The following is a 20,230-nucleotide window of genomic DNA, read 5'->3' on the forward strand; positions in this document are numbered from 1 at the left end:
CTCCAGAGGCAGTCGTAGAAGCATGAAGCTTGCAACTGTTTTGTCTTCAAAGGTAAAGCCCACTTGCTTCAGTAATCTGTTGGCAGCTAGTATCTTTGTTGCATAGTCGTCCATAGTCATATCGCCTTCTTTCTTCATATTTACTAAGTCCCTCATCCTGGATATAGTGTTAAGTAGGCGGTTCTTACAGTGAATTTTTTCCATGTCTCCCACACTTTCTTTGCTAGTTTTAGAATGGCAATCATCTCTAGGTAGCAGCCTTCAAACAACATTAGAATGATGGACAAGGCTCTGTCATTTTTCTTCTTTTTCTCTACATCCAACTGATTGTAATGTGTTTCAGATCTGCGTTCTATGGCATCCCATGCCTCATGATGTTGTATCAAAGAGCAAACAAGAACTGATCATGCAAAATACTGGCAGATGTAAAGCTGTGAGTACCGGGCGTGAGTCGTGCTTCGGTAGCTCAGTTGGTAGAGCATTTGCCCGCTAAAGGCAAAGGTCCCGAGTTCGAGTCTCGGTCGGGCACACAGTTTTAATCTGCCAGGAAGTTTCATATGAGCGCACACTCCGCTGCAGAGTGAAAATCTCATTCTCGAAACATCACCCAGGCTGTGGCTAAGCCATGTCTCCGCAATATCCTTTCTTTCAGGAGTGCTAGTTCTGCAAGGTTCGCAGGAGAGCTTCTGTAAAGTTTGGAAGGTAGGAGACGAGGTACTGGCAGATGTAAAGCTGTGAGTACCGGGCGTGAGTCGTGCTTCGGTAGCTCAGTTGGTAGAGCATTTGCCCGCGAAAGGCAAAGGTCCCGAGTTCGAGTCTCGGTCGGGCACACAGTTTTAATCTGCCAGGAAGTTTCATATGAGCGCACACTCCGCTGCAGAGTGAAAATCTCATTCTCGAAACATCACCCAGGCTGTGGCTAAGCCATGTCTCCGCAATATCCTTTCTTTCAGGAGTGCTAGTTCTGCAAGGTTCGCAGGAGAGCTTCTGTAAAGTTTGGAAGGTAGGAGACGAGGTACTGGCAGATGTAAAGCTGTGAGTACCGGGCGTGAGTCGTGCTTCGGTAGCTCAGTTGGTAGAGCATTTGCCCGCGAAAGGCAAAGGTCCCGAGTTCGAGTCTCGGTCGGGCACACAGTTTTAATCTGCCAGGAAGTTTCATATGAGCGCACACTCCGCTGCAGAGTGAAAATCTCATTCTGGAAACATCACCCAGGCTGTGGCTAAGCCATGTCTCCGCAATATCCTTTCTTTCAGGAGTGCTAGTTCTGCAAGGTTCGCAGGAGAGCTTCTGTAAAGTTTGGAAGGTAGGAGACAAGGTACTGGCAGATGTAAAGCTGTGAGTACCGGGCGTGAGTCGTGCTTCGGTAGCTCAGTTGGTAGAGCATTTGCCCGCGAAAGGCAAAGGTCCCGAGTTCGAGTCTCGGTCGGGCACACAGTTCTAATCTGCCAGGAAGTTTCATGCAAAATAGTTATTGCTGTGCAGGCGATCAGTCTTCACAGATGGTTCCATCATTCTGAATTCTTTTCTTTGTCATCAGCTGAGGTAGGATTTAGGTATGTCATCTTGGTCTGTTCTTGTACCTAGAGTTCTTTTTTCATTGAACTCAAATAAACTCACCACACCTGTGCACTTGGCCCATAACCTGTTGTAATTTCTACATGTGCAGTGAATATTGACACATGGACAGGGGTGGGCAGTTGAATTAAAACACACATATTGTCATTCTTGATAAATATAATATAGGAAACACTCACATACAATACACACCATGGCACTACCGTCAAACTACATACTTTTCACAGAGAGTTTTTTGCACCCTGCTAGAACTGCACCGAATAAGCACATTCCGAGAAGAGAAGTGTACACCAGAAACCCTTGGCTTCCAAATACACTGGGAATGGCACTGAACTGGAATAATGGGCACTGCATTAAGTAAGCCTATTACAACAGATTGGACGTGGTAGGTTGATGTTAGCCAAGAATGCCTGTAAGGTGACAAAGACCAGTTTGTGCAATAGGGCCACAAGATGCTGGATGTTCCTTCAGTGATCAGTGTCAGTCATGAGAATGTACAGTCACAAGAAGTGCAGGCTCCAGACAATCGCATGGCAGTACCAAGACGGAAGACCAAGGTGTTCAGCGTATGGCTCTGGCACATCGTACTGCATCTGCAGCAGCAATTTGAGTAGCTGTTGGCACCTCAGTGACACAACAAATTGTTACAATTTGATTACTTGAAGGACAGCACAAAGCTAGATGCCCTGCAGTGTACATTCCACTGACCCCAAACCACTGTCATTTATGATTTCAGTGGTATCAAACAAGAACTCATTGAAGGGCAGTGTGGAATTCTGTTGTGTTTCCTGATGAAAGCCTGTTCTGGCTTGGTGTCATGATGCCCATATGTTGGTTACAAGAAAGCCAGTTGAGGGCCTTTTTGTGTGCTAGATGCACTGGGTCTACACCTGGAGGTGTGGTTGGGGGTGCAATTTTGTGTGACAGCAGCAGCACTCTCGTGGTTATCCCTTGGTCTCTGACTCCAAATCTGTACAACAGTCTGGTGATTCAACCTGTTGTGCTGCGTCATGAACAGAATTCCAGGGTGTGTTTTCCTACAGGATAACTCACCCACATACCGCTGTTGTAACCCAATGTGCTATACAGAATATTGACACGTTGTCATGGCCTGCTTGGTCACCAGATCTGTCTCCAATTGAGCACATATGGGACATCATAACACAACAACCCCAGGATCAGTCAGAGAGAACATTAACTGTCCCTGTATTGACTAACCAGCTGCTGCAGGCGTGTACCTCCATCGCACTAACTGACATCTGGCACCTGTACAACACACAATGCATGCATGTTTGCATGCTTTCACTCAACACTCAGGCGGTTACATTGGTTATTAGTTTACCAGCATTTCACACTTGCAATGGCTTATCTTGCATTTACAATAATTTGTGATTTTGCTATATTAATTAATTAAATATGTTACTGGGACAAATGTAATCCCATAATTTCATTACTCAACATTAATTATTTTTTGGTGTTGCTTTTTATCCATCAGTTAATGTTCGTTCTGCACCCTTTGAAACTGAAGCTCTTTCCCTAGACCCCATAACCTGAAAAACTGTGCAGTCCCCACCTCACAACCACTGCTACCCATGTAGCTGCTTGCTGTGTGTTGTGGAACCCTGACCTATTTAGCAGAACCTGGAAACTCACAATCATATGGTGCAAGTTGAGGAATCTGCAGCATACACAACCACTGCTTCAGGTCCTCCACTCGGCTCTGTACCAAAGGATCACAGTTGATTGTGTCAATGATGCCGCAGTTGGTGAATGCCACCTTTGTCTCACAAGCAAGACTGGCGATCTTTACTACTTCAGCTAGCCACTGAACAGAGAGAGTCTCTCCCAATCCAAAGTGACACATTGTTAGTACTGACACAAGCCAGCACCTGCAGTTGGCTGCACACTGTGCTCTTAATGGCACATGGAAGCACCCACTCCACATCCAGAACTACTCCACCCAGTAGGCACACAGAGTTCACACCCATGTCCTTCCCATTCTTGGCAGCCATATCCCTAAAGGGCCCCATTATGTGACTGATGTTGGAGCTCCACACTTGACCACGGGTGACGTGTGAACTTCAGTGCAAGCTGCATGACTGAAGCTATCACTGCTTGGATCTGTGAGTGGCCAAGGTTCACCATCTCAGCTCGCAACTGAACACAGCAATCACAGTTCCTAAAGGTGCCCTGTTAAGTCAAAATCATACATGAAAAAAAAGTTAAAGCTGAAGAGTACCGATGAAATTTAAAATAAGTATCTTCTTGCGAGCAGCTGTGGCAACTCACAGTACTCTGATATGCTACTTTTGTAATGAAAACTGTCACTCTACTGAGGGATTACAAGGGGCTCTTCAAACATATAACAAACACCAGGCATTATGCAAACAGCAGTTCTATGCTTTACACAGCTAATAAACCACGGAACTGTGTCTGATAAATAGATAAACACATATGAATTAGAGGAGTTGAAGCTAAAGAGCACTGATGAAATTTAAAACAAGCACATTCACATGAGAAGCTGTGTCAGCTCACAGTACTCTGGCATACGATTACAGGCACAAAATTGTGGAGCAACCACAAGTCATATATAATTTCCATTATTGCCAGTTTTCCATCAGCTTTGAGCATCTTCAGAAATTTAGCAACCTGTGGCCACCTGTTAAATGCACCTAGCTGTGTAGGTACCAACATCAAATGTTTGGTCATAATACAGAAGTTACAAAATGAAGACTGGCAATATGGAGAAAATAATTTCTGAAAAAGTTATGTATTTTAATGACAAATATAAATTTAAATATTAGAAAGTGTTTTTTTTATTTTTATCTACCATCTAGTCTTATATGGAAGTGAAATATGCACAGTAATCAGTTCAGGCAAGAAGAGAATGGAATCTTTTAAAACATGGTGCTACAGATATTTAGTTGGTTAGATAACATAATTACTGAAGAGGTACTGAATTGAACTAGTGAGAAAAGATATTTATGGTGTACCTTAACTAAAGGAAGGGATCAGTTCTTAGGACACACATTAAGGTGCCAGGGAATCGGAAATTTGCTAATGGAGGGAAGTAAGTGGGATAAAAATTGTATAGAAAGACTGCAGTTAGATGGTTTTGGTGGATGTAGGTTGCAATAGTTATGCAGTGATAAAGTAGGACTGAATAGCACAAAGAGCTGCATCAAATCAGACTTTGAAATGAAGACCACAGCAACAATAGCAACAACATCATGTACGGATATTGGATGGTTTTCATCACTTTTGAAGGTAATTTGAGCATTGCGCAGTATCCAAATGAGTTCACTCAACCAAATGTCTGTCCCTAGAGTTAACACATCAGTGAAGGTTTCATCTTTCAAGACAGTAATGCTGAAGCACATTGCTCTCTCCTGGAGGCAAGAATTAATCAAATGAAGTGGCATGTGGAATTTGCTGTCATTAACCCAACTGAACATGTTTAACATTAATTGAAACTTTCAGTGTGTCTGTGTCATCACAAAAACTCTCCTCACACACATAATGAGTTAAGGAAGGTCTCTATTCAATACTGGGACAGGCTTGAGCAGCAACATCTCAACTACTCTCTGGGCAGCATATCATGGAGTATACAAATGTATTACAATGGATGGTCTCAAGTCTTTCAGCTGAGTCATGGTTGGTGATGGATAGTGTTTTAGCTGCATGTACAGTTCCCAGTTTGATTACCATGCTGTTCTATCTTATTTTTACATTCCATGAGAAGGAGTTTTTGTAATATTTGTTTTTATCAAGTTGGAAGGCCAGTTCAACTTTGTTTCTTCTATATTCCATTGCCTTTTTCTGAAGAGCATTCCACATATACATTTTTCAAGGTACTCACACTTGAATTCTTTCATGTCTGACTTTTTTTTCACAGTGCAAAATGTTTCAGTGGCTTTTTTATGTTTGTCATTCTTCTGGTCTTTTCAAAAGAGATTTTGTGACACACCCCGTTTTTCCACCCTTCTTCCAAGGACTTGGCTATTAGGACCACATCACTTGCAGAAGTTAGACAGTTGAATTTGATGCCTTTGGTTTTTGGTTGACCATTGGGTTCCAGTTTGGGTCCTCATGTTCCACTCTCTGGGTACTTTCTCTATAGTGCAGTTAAATAGCAATGAGGAGAGTGGATCTCCTTGCCATACAGTAGTTTTTCCTCAAAAGGTTCAGAGTGTTCACCCTTGAATTTAACTTTGGAGTATGTGCTGGTAAGGAATCTCTGATTATGTTTGTGATTTTGTTGTCTGATTTAGTTCTTTTAGTATAGAGATCAGGTATCTGTAGTCTATTGAGTTGTATGCTTTTTGAAAGTCAATGAAAGTGATAACATTTGATTTTGCTCTTGAGTTTTTGTTTGCCATGAGGTTTTTGAGGCTTAGGATTTTTTCTGAGCAAAATCTTCTTTTCCTGAAACCCACATAATATTCTCAAAGTTGGTAGTCATTTGGGGGTTGCAGCAGGGCTTTGAGAACAGCTTGTATATTATGTCTAGGACTGATATTCGTCTGAAGTTGCTGCCATCAGTTTTGAACCATTTCTCATGGAGTGGATATATGTGTTTTTATTTCACAATTAAGTTTTTTTATTTTTATTTCATAAGACTTATTCATTCATTCCCTGCCTCCTTTGAATCTAAGCTTACACACATATGGAGATGATCAGTTGTTTGAAAATGGTTTTTGAGGTGTTTATTATTCAATGCTATGATTATTTAATCTCAGCTAACTGTGTTAATCTTAATTTACAAATTTTGTTATTGTTCCAGTGCCAGTAAATGCTGACTCACAATGCATTCCTAAAAGCTTTGGATATGACAGTATTGTATGTGTCTGCAATGCCACATACTGTGATGAATTTGAAACAGTAACACACTTTCCATCTGGAAAGTATTTATTGTACACATCAACAAAAGATGGCCTCCGCTTTAAGAAGAGTGTTGGTTCCTTTTCTCCAACAAAAGGTGCCTCTTGTAAGTACATACATGGAGGAACTTCTTTATCAGTTTTACAAGGGTCTGCATAATATACCGCACTGTACTATATCCTTCAGAAAAGCTGTGGCGTAGCATGGTTGTAAAGGTTGGGGAGACTCTACATTTATTAAAGGTAGACAAAATAGTACAATAAACAATAATTTAAACAAATGAAACAAAATGCATCAAATAAAACAACAACAACAACTACTACTACTGCTATCACCATAACCGTCGCCACTAATAATAATAATAATAATAATAATGATAACTAACTTGTTCAAGAAACGATGACAGATTTGTAGAACTCCAGAAGCAAGAAATGAAGCACTTATATTTTGTTGTACACAAGTGCAATGCGCCTGTCTTTTCTTTCCACGAATGAGTCTGTAACTCGGTCTACAAAGATCTGATCACTGGATAGCTCTCCAAGTAAAGTCTTTTCTATTGCCAACGTGCTCAAACACGACAGCCGGGTGTTGGACATTGAATTCTTTAAATAATTCTTCACTCGTTTAAGAGTACTAGTGCTTCGTTCACTGCTTGCTATAGTTGCAGGTAGGGTCAAAACCAAACACAGGAACTTCGTTGTTTCTTCATAAACAGAGTCTAAATGATTGTTTACAATGTACGTTAAGAGGATTCTTGGAGATAAGTGTCTTTTCACATCAGCGTATATGTTACACAGTGCATTTTCAAGTTGTTCTTGTTTGAAAAAAAGGGTTCTGTCCTAATAACTGAAGCAGTTTCAACTTTGGGAATTCTTTTTGGTAGTCCGGGAAACACTTTTCGTTCAAAAATTCACAAACTGAATTTAGGAAAAATCTTGAAATCTTCTTTCCATCTGAACAATTTGCAAATCCAGTATCTCGTAAGTTAGTGCCTGAGAGATGTATTTTGACTGTCACGAAATGATAAGTTGCCACTCAAACACAAACTGCATTAAATGCATTCATCGACGAATGTTTCCGTTCTTAAATGCCGTAAGTTTCTCAAAACAGTTCGTATTTCGTCGTGGCAAGCAATTATACTGACAGATTTTGACTGAAGAACATTAAAGAATTGAACAACATAAACAAAGCACCCTCGGTAGGAACAAAGCAATTAGACAAATGTAAGGCCCGTCCACAAGCAAAGATCTGTCTGCGCAAATGTCTGCGCACATGACATCTGCGCAGACAGATCGTTGGGTGTGGACAGAAGATTTGCACCAACCTGGGGTGTGTGCAAACCTGGAAGTTGGAGTTGGAGGTTTGAACGACACCTCTCAAATCTGTGGGTTGAAACCACACCTGCGCAGACAAGTTGGAACGTGTGGACAGGAGATCGCCGCAAATCTGGCACGAAACAGCTGTTTGCTCAGTCTAGTGTTTGTATTTGTGCGCACAGGGCATTAAAATGGCCGATATTCGTCAGTGTTCTCGAGAGTCTGTAAGTGAATTCATTGAAATATATAGAAACCAGCCATGTTTGTGGAAAATTAAAGTAAAGAATATAGTGACTGAGACAAAAAGACAACAGCATACAATGCTCTAATTGAAAAATTGCGGGTATTATTTCACTCAACTCTTGTTTCGATATTGCAGTTGAAAATTCCAAATCGTTGTAGCTCCTTCCTGATGCTAGGAATCTTAATGTTCCCGCCAGCCGTTCGTGAGGAGAAATTGCCCTTCTCTATACAAGTATTTTTTCTCATAATATGAGGGGTTACAAGGATATGAGATGAACATCAACAAAAGCAAAACGAGGATAATGGAATGTAGTCGAATTAAGTCGGGTGATGCTGAGAGAATTAGATTAGAAAATGAGACACTTAAAGTAGCAAAGGAGTTTTGCTATTTGGGGAGCAAAATAACTGATGATGGTCGAAATAGAGAGGATATAAAATGTAGACTGGCAATGGCTAGGAAAGCGTTTCTGAAGAATAGAAATTTGTTAACATCGAGTATAGATTTAAGTGTCAGGAAGTCGTTTCTCAAAGTATATGTATGGAGTGTAGCCATGTATGGAAGTGAAACATGGACGATAACTAGTTTGGACAAGAAGAGAATAGAAGCTTTCGAAATGTGGTGCTACAGAAGAATGCTGAAGAGTACATGGGTAGATCACATAACTAATGAGGAGGTATTGAATAGGATTGGGGAGAAGAGGAGTTTGTGGCACAACTTGACCAGAAGAAGGGATCGGATAGTAGGACATGTTCTGAGGCATCAGGGGATCACCAATTTAGTATTGGAGGGCAGCATGGAGGGTAAAAATCGAAGAGGGAGATTCAAATGGTTCAAATGGCTCTGAGCACTATGGGACTTAACAGCTATGGTCATCAGCCCCCCAGAACTTAGAACTACTTAAACCTAACTAACCTAAGGACATCACACAACACCCAGTCATCACGAGGCAGAGAAAATCCCTGACCCCACTGGGAATCGAACCCGGGCGTGGGAAGCGAGAACGCTACCGCACGACCACGAGCTGCGGACGTAGAGGGAGACCAAGGGATGAATACACTAAGCAGATTCAGAGGGATGTAGATTGCAGTACGTACTGGGAGATGAAAAAGCTTGCACAGGATAGAGTAGCGTGGAGAGCTGCATCAAACCAGTCTCAGGACTGAAGACCACAACGACAACAACAAGCTTTAAGAGATAATTATAAGTTTCGACATCCATCCGCAAATAATTTCACCAGTCATTAGGTTCGCCCTGCAACTCTCGCAGTAAATTTACGTGAGAAAACTGCTTTCACTTTAGCAGCCACTGTCTACACCATTTTGACCGCTTTCTCTGTTTCCTGCTGTTGGTCTGAATGTTTTTTGCAACACAAGTTGCGAACACAGACCACAACAGAACTTCCTCCATTTCTATATTTCAAAATAACTTAATTAAATTTTTGACGTTTACAGGTAGTCGCTTGCCACTGATATTTCTTTTCTGCACCGACAGATGGCGGGCGAGTAGTAGATTGGGGTTTGTGTCGTGTGAACACACCACATTTGCAGCGATCTTTTGCATGTACAGACATCTGCGCCGATGTCTGCGCAGACAGATCGTTGCGTGTGGACCGGGCTGTAGGATCATCCATCCGTCGTTTCATTCCTACAGCACAGCTGAAAGATTCTGGGCCCCGCTGAGAGTCTGTATCTACATCTACATGACTACTCTGCAATTCACATTTAAGTGCTTGGCAGAGGGTTCATCGAACCACAATCATACTATCTCTCTACCATTCCACTCCTGAACAGTGCGCGGGAAAAACGAACACCTAAACCTTTCTGTTCTAGCTCTGATTTCCCTTATTTTATTTTGATGATCATTCCTACCTATGTAGGTTTGGCTCAACAAAATATTTTCGCATTCAGAAGAGAAAGTTGGTGACTGAAATTTCGTAAATAGATCTCGCCGCAACGAAATAGGTCTTTGCTTTAATGACTTCCATCCCAACTCGCATATCATCTCTGCCACACTCTCTCCCCTATTATGTGATAATACAAAACGAGCTGCCTTTTTTCACCCTTTCGATGTCCTCCGTCAATCCCACCTGGTAAGGATCCCACACCGCACAGCAATATTCTAACAGATGACGAACGAGTGTAGTGTAAGCTGTCTCTTTAGTGGACTTGTTGCATCTTCTATGTGTCCTGCCAATGAAACGCAACCTTTGGCTCGCCTTCCCCACAATATTATCTATGTGCTCTTTCCAACTGAAGTTGTTCGTGATTTTAACACCCAGGTACTTAGTTGAATTGACAGCCTTGAGAATTGTACTATTTATCGAGTAATCGAATTCCAACGGATTTCTTTTGGAACTCATGTGGATCACCTCACACTTTTCATTATTTAGCGTCAACTGCCACCTGCCACACCATACAGCAATCTTTTCTAAATCGCTTTGCAACTGATACTGGTCTTCGGATGACCTTACTAGACGGTAAATTACAGCATCATCTGCGAACAACCTAAGAGAACTGCTCAGATTGTCACCCACGTCATTTATATAGATCAGGAACAGCAGAGGTCCCAGGACGCTTCCCTGGGGAACACCTGATATCACTTCAGTTTTACTCGATGATTTGCCGTCTATTACTACGAACTGCAACCTCCCTGACAGGAGACCATGAATCCAGTCGCACAATTGAGACGATACCCCATAGGCCCACAGCTCGATTAGAAGTCGCTGTCAAAAGCTTTGCGGAAATCCAGGAATACGGAATCAACCTGAGATCCCCTGTCGATAGCGGCCATTACTTCGTGCGAATAAAGAGCTAGCTGCGTTGCACAAGAACGATGTTTTCTGAAACCATGCTGATTACGTATCAATAGATCTTTCCCTTCGAGGTGATTCATAATGTTTGAATAGAGTATATGCTCCAAAACCCTACTGCAAACCCATGTCAATGATATAGGTCTGTAGTTCGATGGATTACTCCTACTACCCTTCTTAAACACTGGTGCGACCTGCGCAATTTTCCAATCTGTAGGTACAGATCTGTCGGTGAGCAAGCGGTTGTACATGATTGCTACGTAGGGAGCTATTGTATCAGCATAATCTGAAAGGAACCTAATCGGTATACAATCTGGACCTGAAGACTTGCCTGTATCAAGCGATATGAGTTGCTTCACAACCCCTAAGGTATCTACTTCTAAGAAACTCATGCTAGCAGCTGTTTGTGTTTCAAATTCTGGAATATTCCATTCGTCTTCCCTGGTGAAGGAATTTCGGAAAACTGCGTTCAATAACTCCGCTTTAGCGGCACAGTCGTCGGTAACAGTACCATCGGCACTGCGCAGCGAAGGTATTGACTGCGTCTTGCTGCTTGTGTACTTTACATATGACCAGAATTTCTTAGGATTTTCTGCCAGATTTCAACACAATGTTTCGTTCTGGAACATATTAAAGGCATCTCGCATTGAAGTCGGTGCCAAATTTTGCGCGTGTGTAAATTTTAGCCAATCTTCGGGATTTCGCGTTCTTCTGAACTTCGCATGCTTTTTCCGTTGCCTCTGCAACAGTGTACCATGGGGGATCAGTTTCATCTCTTACCAGTTTATGAGGTATGAATCTCTCAATTGCTGTTGCTACTATATCTTTGAATTTGAGCCACATCTCTTCTACGTTTGCATAGTTAGTTCGGAAGGAATGGAGATTGTATCATCAATTGTATAATTAAAAACACTATATAGCTCTGAGAAATGACTAGATATTATTGAAACTGCCCTGGAATGAAAGTTCCAGCGAGTGTTGCTTGCATGTGGCAGTTTAAATTCTTTCTCAGTTAGCAATACAGTTCGTTTTGATGATTTGCTGAAAAACGAATGGAATGCAGTAAAATCACTTACAAACATGCGTACTTGTCGTATGATTTTGGAGGCATGTAACGGTACCAAATTCAGTTGGTGTGCGTAACAATGAATAAACAGCGCATAGGGACAGAACTGCTTCACCAATTGTTGTAATCCTCTTTTTCTCTGCCCGCCATTACTGAAGCGCCATCATATGTTTGACTAACCACTTTTCTTTCCACATTCCATTCTTTCAATACTGCTATAATGTTTGACAAACCTTCAGTAGTTTTATTTCCAGAAACATCGTAAAATACAACGAATCTTTACTCAATTTTGTCTGCAATACAGTATCTGAATATTATACTCATTTGACTCTTGCGTGACATATCTAATATTTCATCAGCTTGATTCAAAATGAAATTACAGTTCTAAATTTCAGATCTTATTTTCTCATTAACTGCCAGAGTTATCATTTCTATTACATCATTCTGTATGTCTGGAGAAGTTCCTTTAAAGGTTGAACATGATGGAAAATGGTCTTGGATTAACTGCTCTCCTTCAGCTAGTAAATCCAATAATTCCAGATAGTTATCTTTGTAGCTGGAGGATTCATCTTCTCGATGGCCGTCAAAGGCTAGTTCTTGCGTACAAACAACAGTTTCCTGAATAATGCAAGCCAATAGTCTCCTGTTGGATGCAACTTGTTCGTTGTATTTTATTTCTGTCAGATGAGCAGCTCCAGAAAGGGCGTGTTCAATTCTACTTTTGCCCAATAAATGAAATGATTCTTTGTCCTGCAGCTGACGTTTTGATATCTGATGCTTTGGTGCTTTCGGGTCAAAATTCTTTATTGTACTAATGCCCTCATTGCACCATTCCTTTTGCCGGCCGTGGTGATCTAGCAGTTGTAGGCGCTCAGTCCGGAACCGCGCGTCTGCTACGGTCGCAGGTTCGAATCCTGCCTCGGGCATGGATGTGTGTGTTGTCCTTAGGTTAGTTAGGTTTAAGTAGTTCTAAGTTCTAGGGGACTGCTGACCACAGATGTTAAGTCCCATAGTGCTCAGAGCCATTTGAACCATTTGAGCCACCATTCCTTTTCACCACCAAACAAAAGACATATATAACAATATAATCTGTTATTAACTGCATTCGCAGGCAGCCAAGTATACTTTTCGTACCAGCCTGTCTGAAAAGTGAGTTTTTGTTTGGCTTCACTTAAAACTAAACTGAGTATAGGAGTAGGTCGTTTGTCCTTCAATCGCACTTTTTTTCGTATGGTATGTTAATGTAGAAAAAGGCGTTTTTAATAAAAATTCTATAAGGTGTTCAGTTGCTCGCCCACTCATGTTGGCGTCACAACGAAAATATGCACTAAAATCACGCAAGAATGATTATGAACACAAACCGTGTGACTGTTCACATCCGTGTTAAAGTCCTGCATATAAGCGGCAGAGACTAGTCTCGATACCTGCTGGCAGGTGCAGCGCACCGGCCTTCGTGGAAGAGGGGAAGTGGAGGGGGTGCAGGCGCACACAGCCAGGTAAGGGTAGGGAGGCAGAGACTGAGAGCAGTCGAGTCTCAAGCAGGCAAACACACCAATACTCAGGGTGCGGCGCAGACTACAAGACTGATGTCTTCGCACGTTTAGAGCTCTTAGCAGAAAGTTATTTATATTTTTCTTATGAATTACTATTGAATCTTTTTTAAGCACGAATACAGGGGAGACTAAGTCTCAAAGTCTCCCCTCACGCTACGCCACTACTGAGAAAAGATGTTCTCAGATTGAATATTTGCAATATACAGTTTTTTTTGCTACTTTCCGAGCTGATTGCAAGTAGAACTCCAGTTTCATAAGGAATCTGAACTATGCTGTAACCTGCTTCTTTCAATCAAACAAAGCTTAGGTAGAAGTGAAAGATATACAATATTAACCATCAGAAAAAAATCTTAAGACAAACTTAGGACTGAAGCATGGATCTAAAAATTAGCCTAGCACAAAGATGTCACTTTGCAGTGGCTCATGTAGGAAATGCATAAAATACATTTATTGTTGTTGAAAAAATTTCTTCTCTTCCACTTGCATTTCATTGCACCACTTGCTACCTAGGAAAGTCCTAAGCGTATTGACAAGAACATGTCCAACTGAAACATAGCAAGAGAAATTAACTCCATTTGCTATAATTCTACTCCATAGTTAACTTTTTTCTCTTTTCTCTATTATACTGTATATTATGCCTCTTTCATATTTAAATAATAATTATAAAATTTTTCTCAATATTTTGCATTTTTCTAGCTAATATCTTCATCTCATTCAAATGCAAATGTGTCATTTGGCATGCATTCATGATATTATACGTTAGACTGGCTTCCAGGTAGTTCTACAAGTTTCTTTGTCAAATTAGTTATTATAATGACATACGGGTTTTACATAAAATTAAAATATAATTAAAAAATGTATCTTTTCACATGTAGAAAAATCTGAGAACCAAACCAGTTAGAAAAGATATTTTATATAGTCCTGAAACAAAATTTAAAGATTTCAGAACTGTTCCACATGAAAAGGTTTATTTACACTTGAAAATATGGTATTTCTGTATCAAGGGTAATTTTTTCTGGCGAATTTTAATGTGTTTTTGGAATGAAATGACGGCAATTTATTTAATGAGAAATAACTTATAATTTGGCATAATTTATGTAAAATTTTTATTGAATATACATGGCATTTGTTATAATTTATATGGATGGAATGGAAGGAAATTAGTTCATTTACAGATGCAAATCTTCCTTTAATTTATGTTTTTGTTTACTTATATAGTGAAATCTATAGGATGACAAACTTTTTGTAATTTTATGTTTTCACATGGAAACCGACAAAAATGTTATTGTACTTATAGATAAATTTAGAATGTGTAACTTGAAAGTGCACCAGTGCATCATGTGATTATGCAAAAACCATAAATCGCGTACATTATGTGAGAGATCAGAACAAATTTCACCCAAGTGATAGTGGTATTGCCAGTGGCCTTGCCGCAGTGGTAACAACGGTTCCCATCAAATTACCAAACTTAAGCACAGTTGGGCTTGGCTAGCACTTGGACAGGTGACCATTTGGGTCTGCCAAGTACTGTTGGCAAGCATGGTGCACTCAACCCTTGTGAAGCCAATTGAGGGGCTACTAGTCTCAGAGGTAATGGCTCTGGTCACAAAAATTGACAGAGTTTGAGAGATCGGTGTGCTATCCACATGCCCCTCCATATCTGTATCCAGTGATGCCTATTGGCTGAGGATGACATTGTGGTTGATCAGTACTGCTGGACCATCGAAGGCCTATTTAGATTAGTTTTAGAAAGTAGTATCATAACATTCAGTTAATTGAAAAATGTGTCATTGATTTGGTTGACCAAATAACTCTTAAAACTTGGTATGTTAAAACTGGTAGTAGATGCACCACTTTTACATAAAATATCAAAAATCTTAGCTGGGCAATATTTCAGTAAACTCTATTATTCTTTAAATATGTCTGCTTGTGTCTGTATGTGTGGATGGATATGTGTGTGTGTGCGAGTGTATACCCGTCCTTTTTTCCCCCTAAGGTAAGTCTTTCCGCTCCCGGGATTGGAATGACTCCTTACCCTCTCCCTTAAAACCCACATCCTTTCATCTTTCCCTCTCCTTCCCTCTTTCCTGATGAGGCAACCGTTGGTTGCGAAAGCTAGAATTTTGTGTGTATGTTTGTGTTTGTTTGTGAGTCTATCGACCTGCCAGCGCTTTCGTTCGGTAAGTCACCTCATCTTTGTTTTTATACATAATTTTTCCCACGTGGAATGTTTCCCTCTATTATATTGCTATTATTCATTTATGTGTTTGAGCTCTGTCAAGGCTTTACTTAGTTTTTCAGTTAACATATTCCTTGAAGAGAAGTCTGAAAAATATTGGGAGGTAATAATTCTTTATTTTTGAATGGACATAGCTTATTCAAAACTCTTGATTTCACTCATCCAGTAAACAGTTTACCTTTTCTGAAAAGTCATTACCTAAAATGCTATTTGTAATGAAAATTTCCATCATTCAGAAAATACTTCCATTATGTGTCCTTTAAGTAAGTTTAATTCCAAGAGTTGACATTATAATTCTGTTACCCTCTTTCTTCTGAGCTACAAAATGCCTTTGGTTTCCAGAATAAAGTGTTAATTAAGAAATTAAATAAATTAGGAAAATTACTAACCTGTGAAATTTATGTGAAGCTCATTTAGTACCCCTCAGTAGTGCTCAAGGTATAAAGGAAAAAGTCCACACAGGTTTGTTAACTTTCCAGTTCTTTATCATATGAATAAACCAAATATTACTTGGTTCTCTGTAATGTCATTACCACTAATTTCAACATTTTTCCCTACATAGAGCAATATGAGTTTACAGATTTCACTAAATATTCACACACTTGTCTATAAGCGCAACTACTGGGCAACAGCTCTGGTAGTCTGTGCCTGGTAATTGTTCTGGTAACATCTCCAAGACAGAGTCTGTGATTAGCATTTCTCATGTTCATATCTCAATGTAAACATTCATGTTTTTGTTTTCAGGTGACTAATATTTCAACGTCAAAGTCACAAGTATCAGCAGATATGAGTTTTACAGTCAGTTAGTGTAAACTTTACATGAAATCATTTGAACAGTGCAGCTACAATTGTCTGAATAACTTCTGTGTTGTAATATGTTAGTAAGGCCCCAGTGACACACTCTGAAAACTGTTTACAAGTTCTGTTAAAAAATTACAGAACTTTGTCCACAAAATTTTTCTATACTTACCTTGTATTTATTGTGTGTGGTCTCCTTCAAAACATTCTCCTACACATTTGATACACCACTCCCAACACCGTTTCCATTTCTGAAAACACTCTCGGTATACTTCTTGCTGGATCGCGCAAAGCTCTATCTGTGAAGTTTCTTTTATGTCATCTATCATTGCAAATCTTCATCCTTTCAATAGCGGTTTCAACATTGGAAATAAAATAAGTCTGCAGGGTCCACATCTGGAGAGTATGGAGGATGAGGCAGCACAGTCATTCCGTTTTTTGTGCAATAATCACACACCAACAGGGCGGAATCTGTGGGCACATTATCATGATGTGAGAGCCGTGAGTTGTCTCAGCATGTTTCAGGCTGTTTCATTCTCACATTTTCTTGCAGGTGTTGCAACATGTCCCAATAGTACCACTGATTAACAGTTTGTCCCTGAGGCACAAATTCATAATGGACTAATCCTTCAAAGTCAAGGAAAACTATTGGCATGGCTTTGACATTTGACCTGACCTGACAAGCTTTTTTTGGTCTTGGAGAATCTTCCCCAACTCATCAAGGAGATTGAACCTTGGTCTCAACATCGTAATCACAGACCCAAGTCTCATCACCAGTTCTGATTCTCTTATGGAACATATCATTCTCATTTGCAGGATCCAAAAGCTCTTCACAGATTGTGAGGTGAACATCTTTCTGGTCTTGACTCATAAGCCATGGGATGGACTGGGTGCCAACACAGTTTATTCCAAGATGCTGTGTCAGGGCTTCACGATATGATCTAGCTGAAATGTTTCATTCTTCTGCAATCTTGTGAACAGTCAGTCTTAGATTGGCATGCACAATTTCATTGATGTTCTTGACATGAGCATTGTGAGTAGACATTGAAGGGCATCCTGAATGAGGGTCACCTTTAACTTACATCCAGCCATTTTTTAACCATCTGAACTATTCATAACATTGAATGTGGCTTAAACACTCTTCATCGTAAGCTTCCTGCATCATTTGCCTTGTCTCTATAAAGATTTTCTTAAGTTTCACACAAAATGTAATGCAGATGCATTGCTCCTCTGACTCTGCCATCTCTAAATTTGCAAACTTTGCGATGCAACATTCTATTCAGTACAGTACTGAACAATAACTAACAGATGTATAACAATGAAACTTCCAGCAGTTACACATTAAACGCAGGTGTGTATCGTGATGCCAATGGCATTTTTCTCCAAACCACTGATGGTACAAAATTACAAATGTTCTGGAATTTTTTGAACAGACCTCATATGACTATGAGTTTTTTTTCTTTGTCAAGATATATGGTTTGTGGAGACATGAGAGATGATTTCACTATGAAGATGTATACAAATAAAATTGACACTGTTTAGAATTCATTCAGTATTGTTTCAAAAATGGTTTATTTGAACTACAAAAAGAGTTGAGAGAAATTTTGGCACTAATGAATGAGAAGTAATTTCGATTTAAAATCAATGGTGTCATGTCAATCATAGAACTACTAAGTTACAATTTTAAAAAATTTCAGAGAATGAGGCTTCAAAATTTCAGCATTACTGAGGATCATCAGTAGTAACCACTTCAATAACTTTACACAGTTTTTCTAGATAAGTGTGTGAATAACAAACGTACAGAAAATTTTTTGTACTGGAAATGTTGTACTCAGTGAAGAACCTTTACAAAATTCTAAACTTAGTGCTATGTTTTTTGCTATGGAATCATATCATCACTCAGAATCATTTCATCATCTACAATGTGGTCTGGACTGAGAGGAATAATCCACGTCATTTGTAATCAGCTCTATTTTCTGGTAATACCTTGATGCTATCCACATTGACCTGAGACCATCCATGAAGGGCAGTAGGATTTCCACAACATTGCTGAGCCCTGTGGAATGGAGATTATTGTTTGTTTGAGGTGTAAGGGACCAAACAATGGAGATTATTCAAACACCTTAAGTAGTGGTTGATATTTTGAGAATCTGATTTTCTTAATCCAAAGGCCTAACGTAATACTCTTTTAAATAATCTCTCCTTTGAACTGCAGGAAGTGAAACAATTCCAAAAGGGTATCTGGAGAGCAAGATTATAGAGTGTTCCAAAAAAGAATTATTGCCCCATCATAGTTCTTGGAGAATTTTCTTGCAGATTTTTCTTTGCAGTTTTCTTTCAGTTCTACATTTTAGAGGCTGGCTGCTTTGGATAGTTCCCTTTAGGGTGGTCTTACATGTCAAATATTTGGTCGAGCCTGTGAAACACTAATATTTTCACTCCTATACACTGAGGTGACAAAAGTCATAGGACAGCAATATACTCACATACTGATGGCAGTAGTGTCACATGACTGCACGATGAGGATTCATGGATTTTGAATGCAGGATAGTAGTTGGGCAAGACGCATGGGACATTCTATTTCCTAAATCATTATGGGACTCAATATTCCAATACCCACAGTGTTAGGAGTGTGTGGAGAATATCAAATTTCAGGCTTTACTGCTCACCACAGATACTGCAGTGGCCAGTGGCCTTCGTGTAACAAGCGAGAGCAGTGGAATTTCTGTAGATTTGTCACTGCTAACTGAAAAGCAAAACTGAATGAAATAACCACAGAAATCAATATGAGATATATAAAAAAACATATCCAGTAGGACAGCAGTGTGGCAAAATTTGGTATTAATGGGGTATGGTAGCAGACAACCAATGCAGTTGACTTTGCCAATAGCATGACACCACTTGCAGCACTTCTCCTGGACTCATGAGCATAGCAGTTGGACTGTAGTTGACTGGAAAACCATGGCCTGGTCAGATGAGCCCCAATTTCAGTTGGTGATAGCTTATGGTAGGCTTTGAGTGTGGCACAGACCTCGCAAAGCCATGGAACCAAGTTGTCAACAAGGACTGTGCAAGCTGGTGGGTGTGTTTATATGAAATGGACTGGTTCCTGTGGCCCAACTGAACTTATCATTGAGTGGAAATGATTATGTTCAGCTACTTGGAGACTATTTGCAGCCATTCATAGACTTCATTTTCCCAAAAACTGATTGAATTGTTATGGATAGCAGTGTGCCATGTCTCGAGGCCACAGTTGTTCGTGATTGGATTAAAGAACATTCTGGACATTTCAAGTGAATGATTTGGCCATGCAGATCATCTGATATGAAACACATTGAACATACCATGTGAGACATAATTGAGAGGCCAGTTAGTGCACAAAATCCTGCACTGGCAACTCTTTCACAATTGTGGACATCTGTAGAGGCAGCATGGCTCAATATTCCTTCAGGAGACTTCCAGTAACTTGTTGAGTCCATGCCATGTTGAGTTGCTGCACTAAGCCAGGCAAAAGGAGGCACGATATGATATTTTAAGAGGTATACTGTAACTTTTGTCACCTCAGTGTGTATATCTTAAGTGGCAGTGCTGTACCTTTCCCAAGGTACTGTACTGTCTTACCATCCACTACCTGTTCAGTCCCTGAGAGCTACACACATGTTTAGATACTGTGGATCTCAGATAACTTTGCGGTGTTGGTGTCCTAAGAAACACTGCCATATTTCTGCCCTGTTTGACCAATAGCTCT

The 20,230-nt window shown here is 40.1% G+C and overlaps 1 protein-coding gene and 3 non-coding genes across 4 annotated transcripts in view; all 4 read left to right on the top strand.

The window, feature by feature from the left end:
* The window catches only part of LOC124615771 (lysosomal acid glucosylceramidase-like), a 240,052-nt gene that overhangs the window by 73,905 nt on the left and 145,917 nt on the right, over positions 1–20,230 (top strand). Inside the window, exon 3 of the mRNA XM_047143870.1 lies at positions 6,360–6,563. Coding sequence (XP_046999826.1) covers positions 6,360–6,563 — 204 coding nt within the window. The remainder of the gene's footprint in view (positions 1–6,359; positions 6,564–20,230) is intronic.
* Trnas-cga lies at positions 756–830 on the top strand. The gene has a single exon. It is a non-coding gene; the product is annotated as a tRNA-Ser (tRNA).
* Trnas-cga lies at positions 1,057–1,131 on the top strand. Its single transcript has one exon. It is a non-coding gene; the product is annotated as a tRNA-Ser (tRNA).
* Trnas-cga lies at positions 1,358–1,432 on the top strand. Its single transcript has one exon. It is a non-coding gene; the product is annotated as a tRNA-Ser (tRNA).

This window comes from Schistocerca americana, chromosome 5 (assembly GCF_021461395.2).
Source record: "Schistocerca americana isolate TAMUIC-IGC-003095 chromosome 5, iqSchAmer2.1, whole genome shotgun sequence".
In the NCBI taxonomy this organism is placed as follows: domain Eukaryota; kingdom Metazoa; phylum Arthropoda; class Insecta; order Orthoptera; family Acrididae; genus Schistocerca; species Schistocerca americana.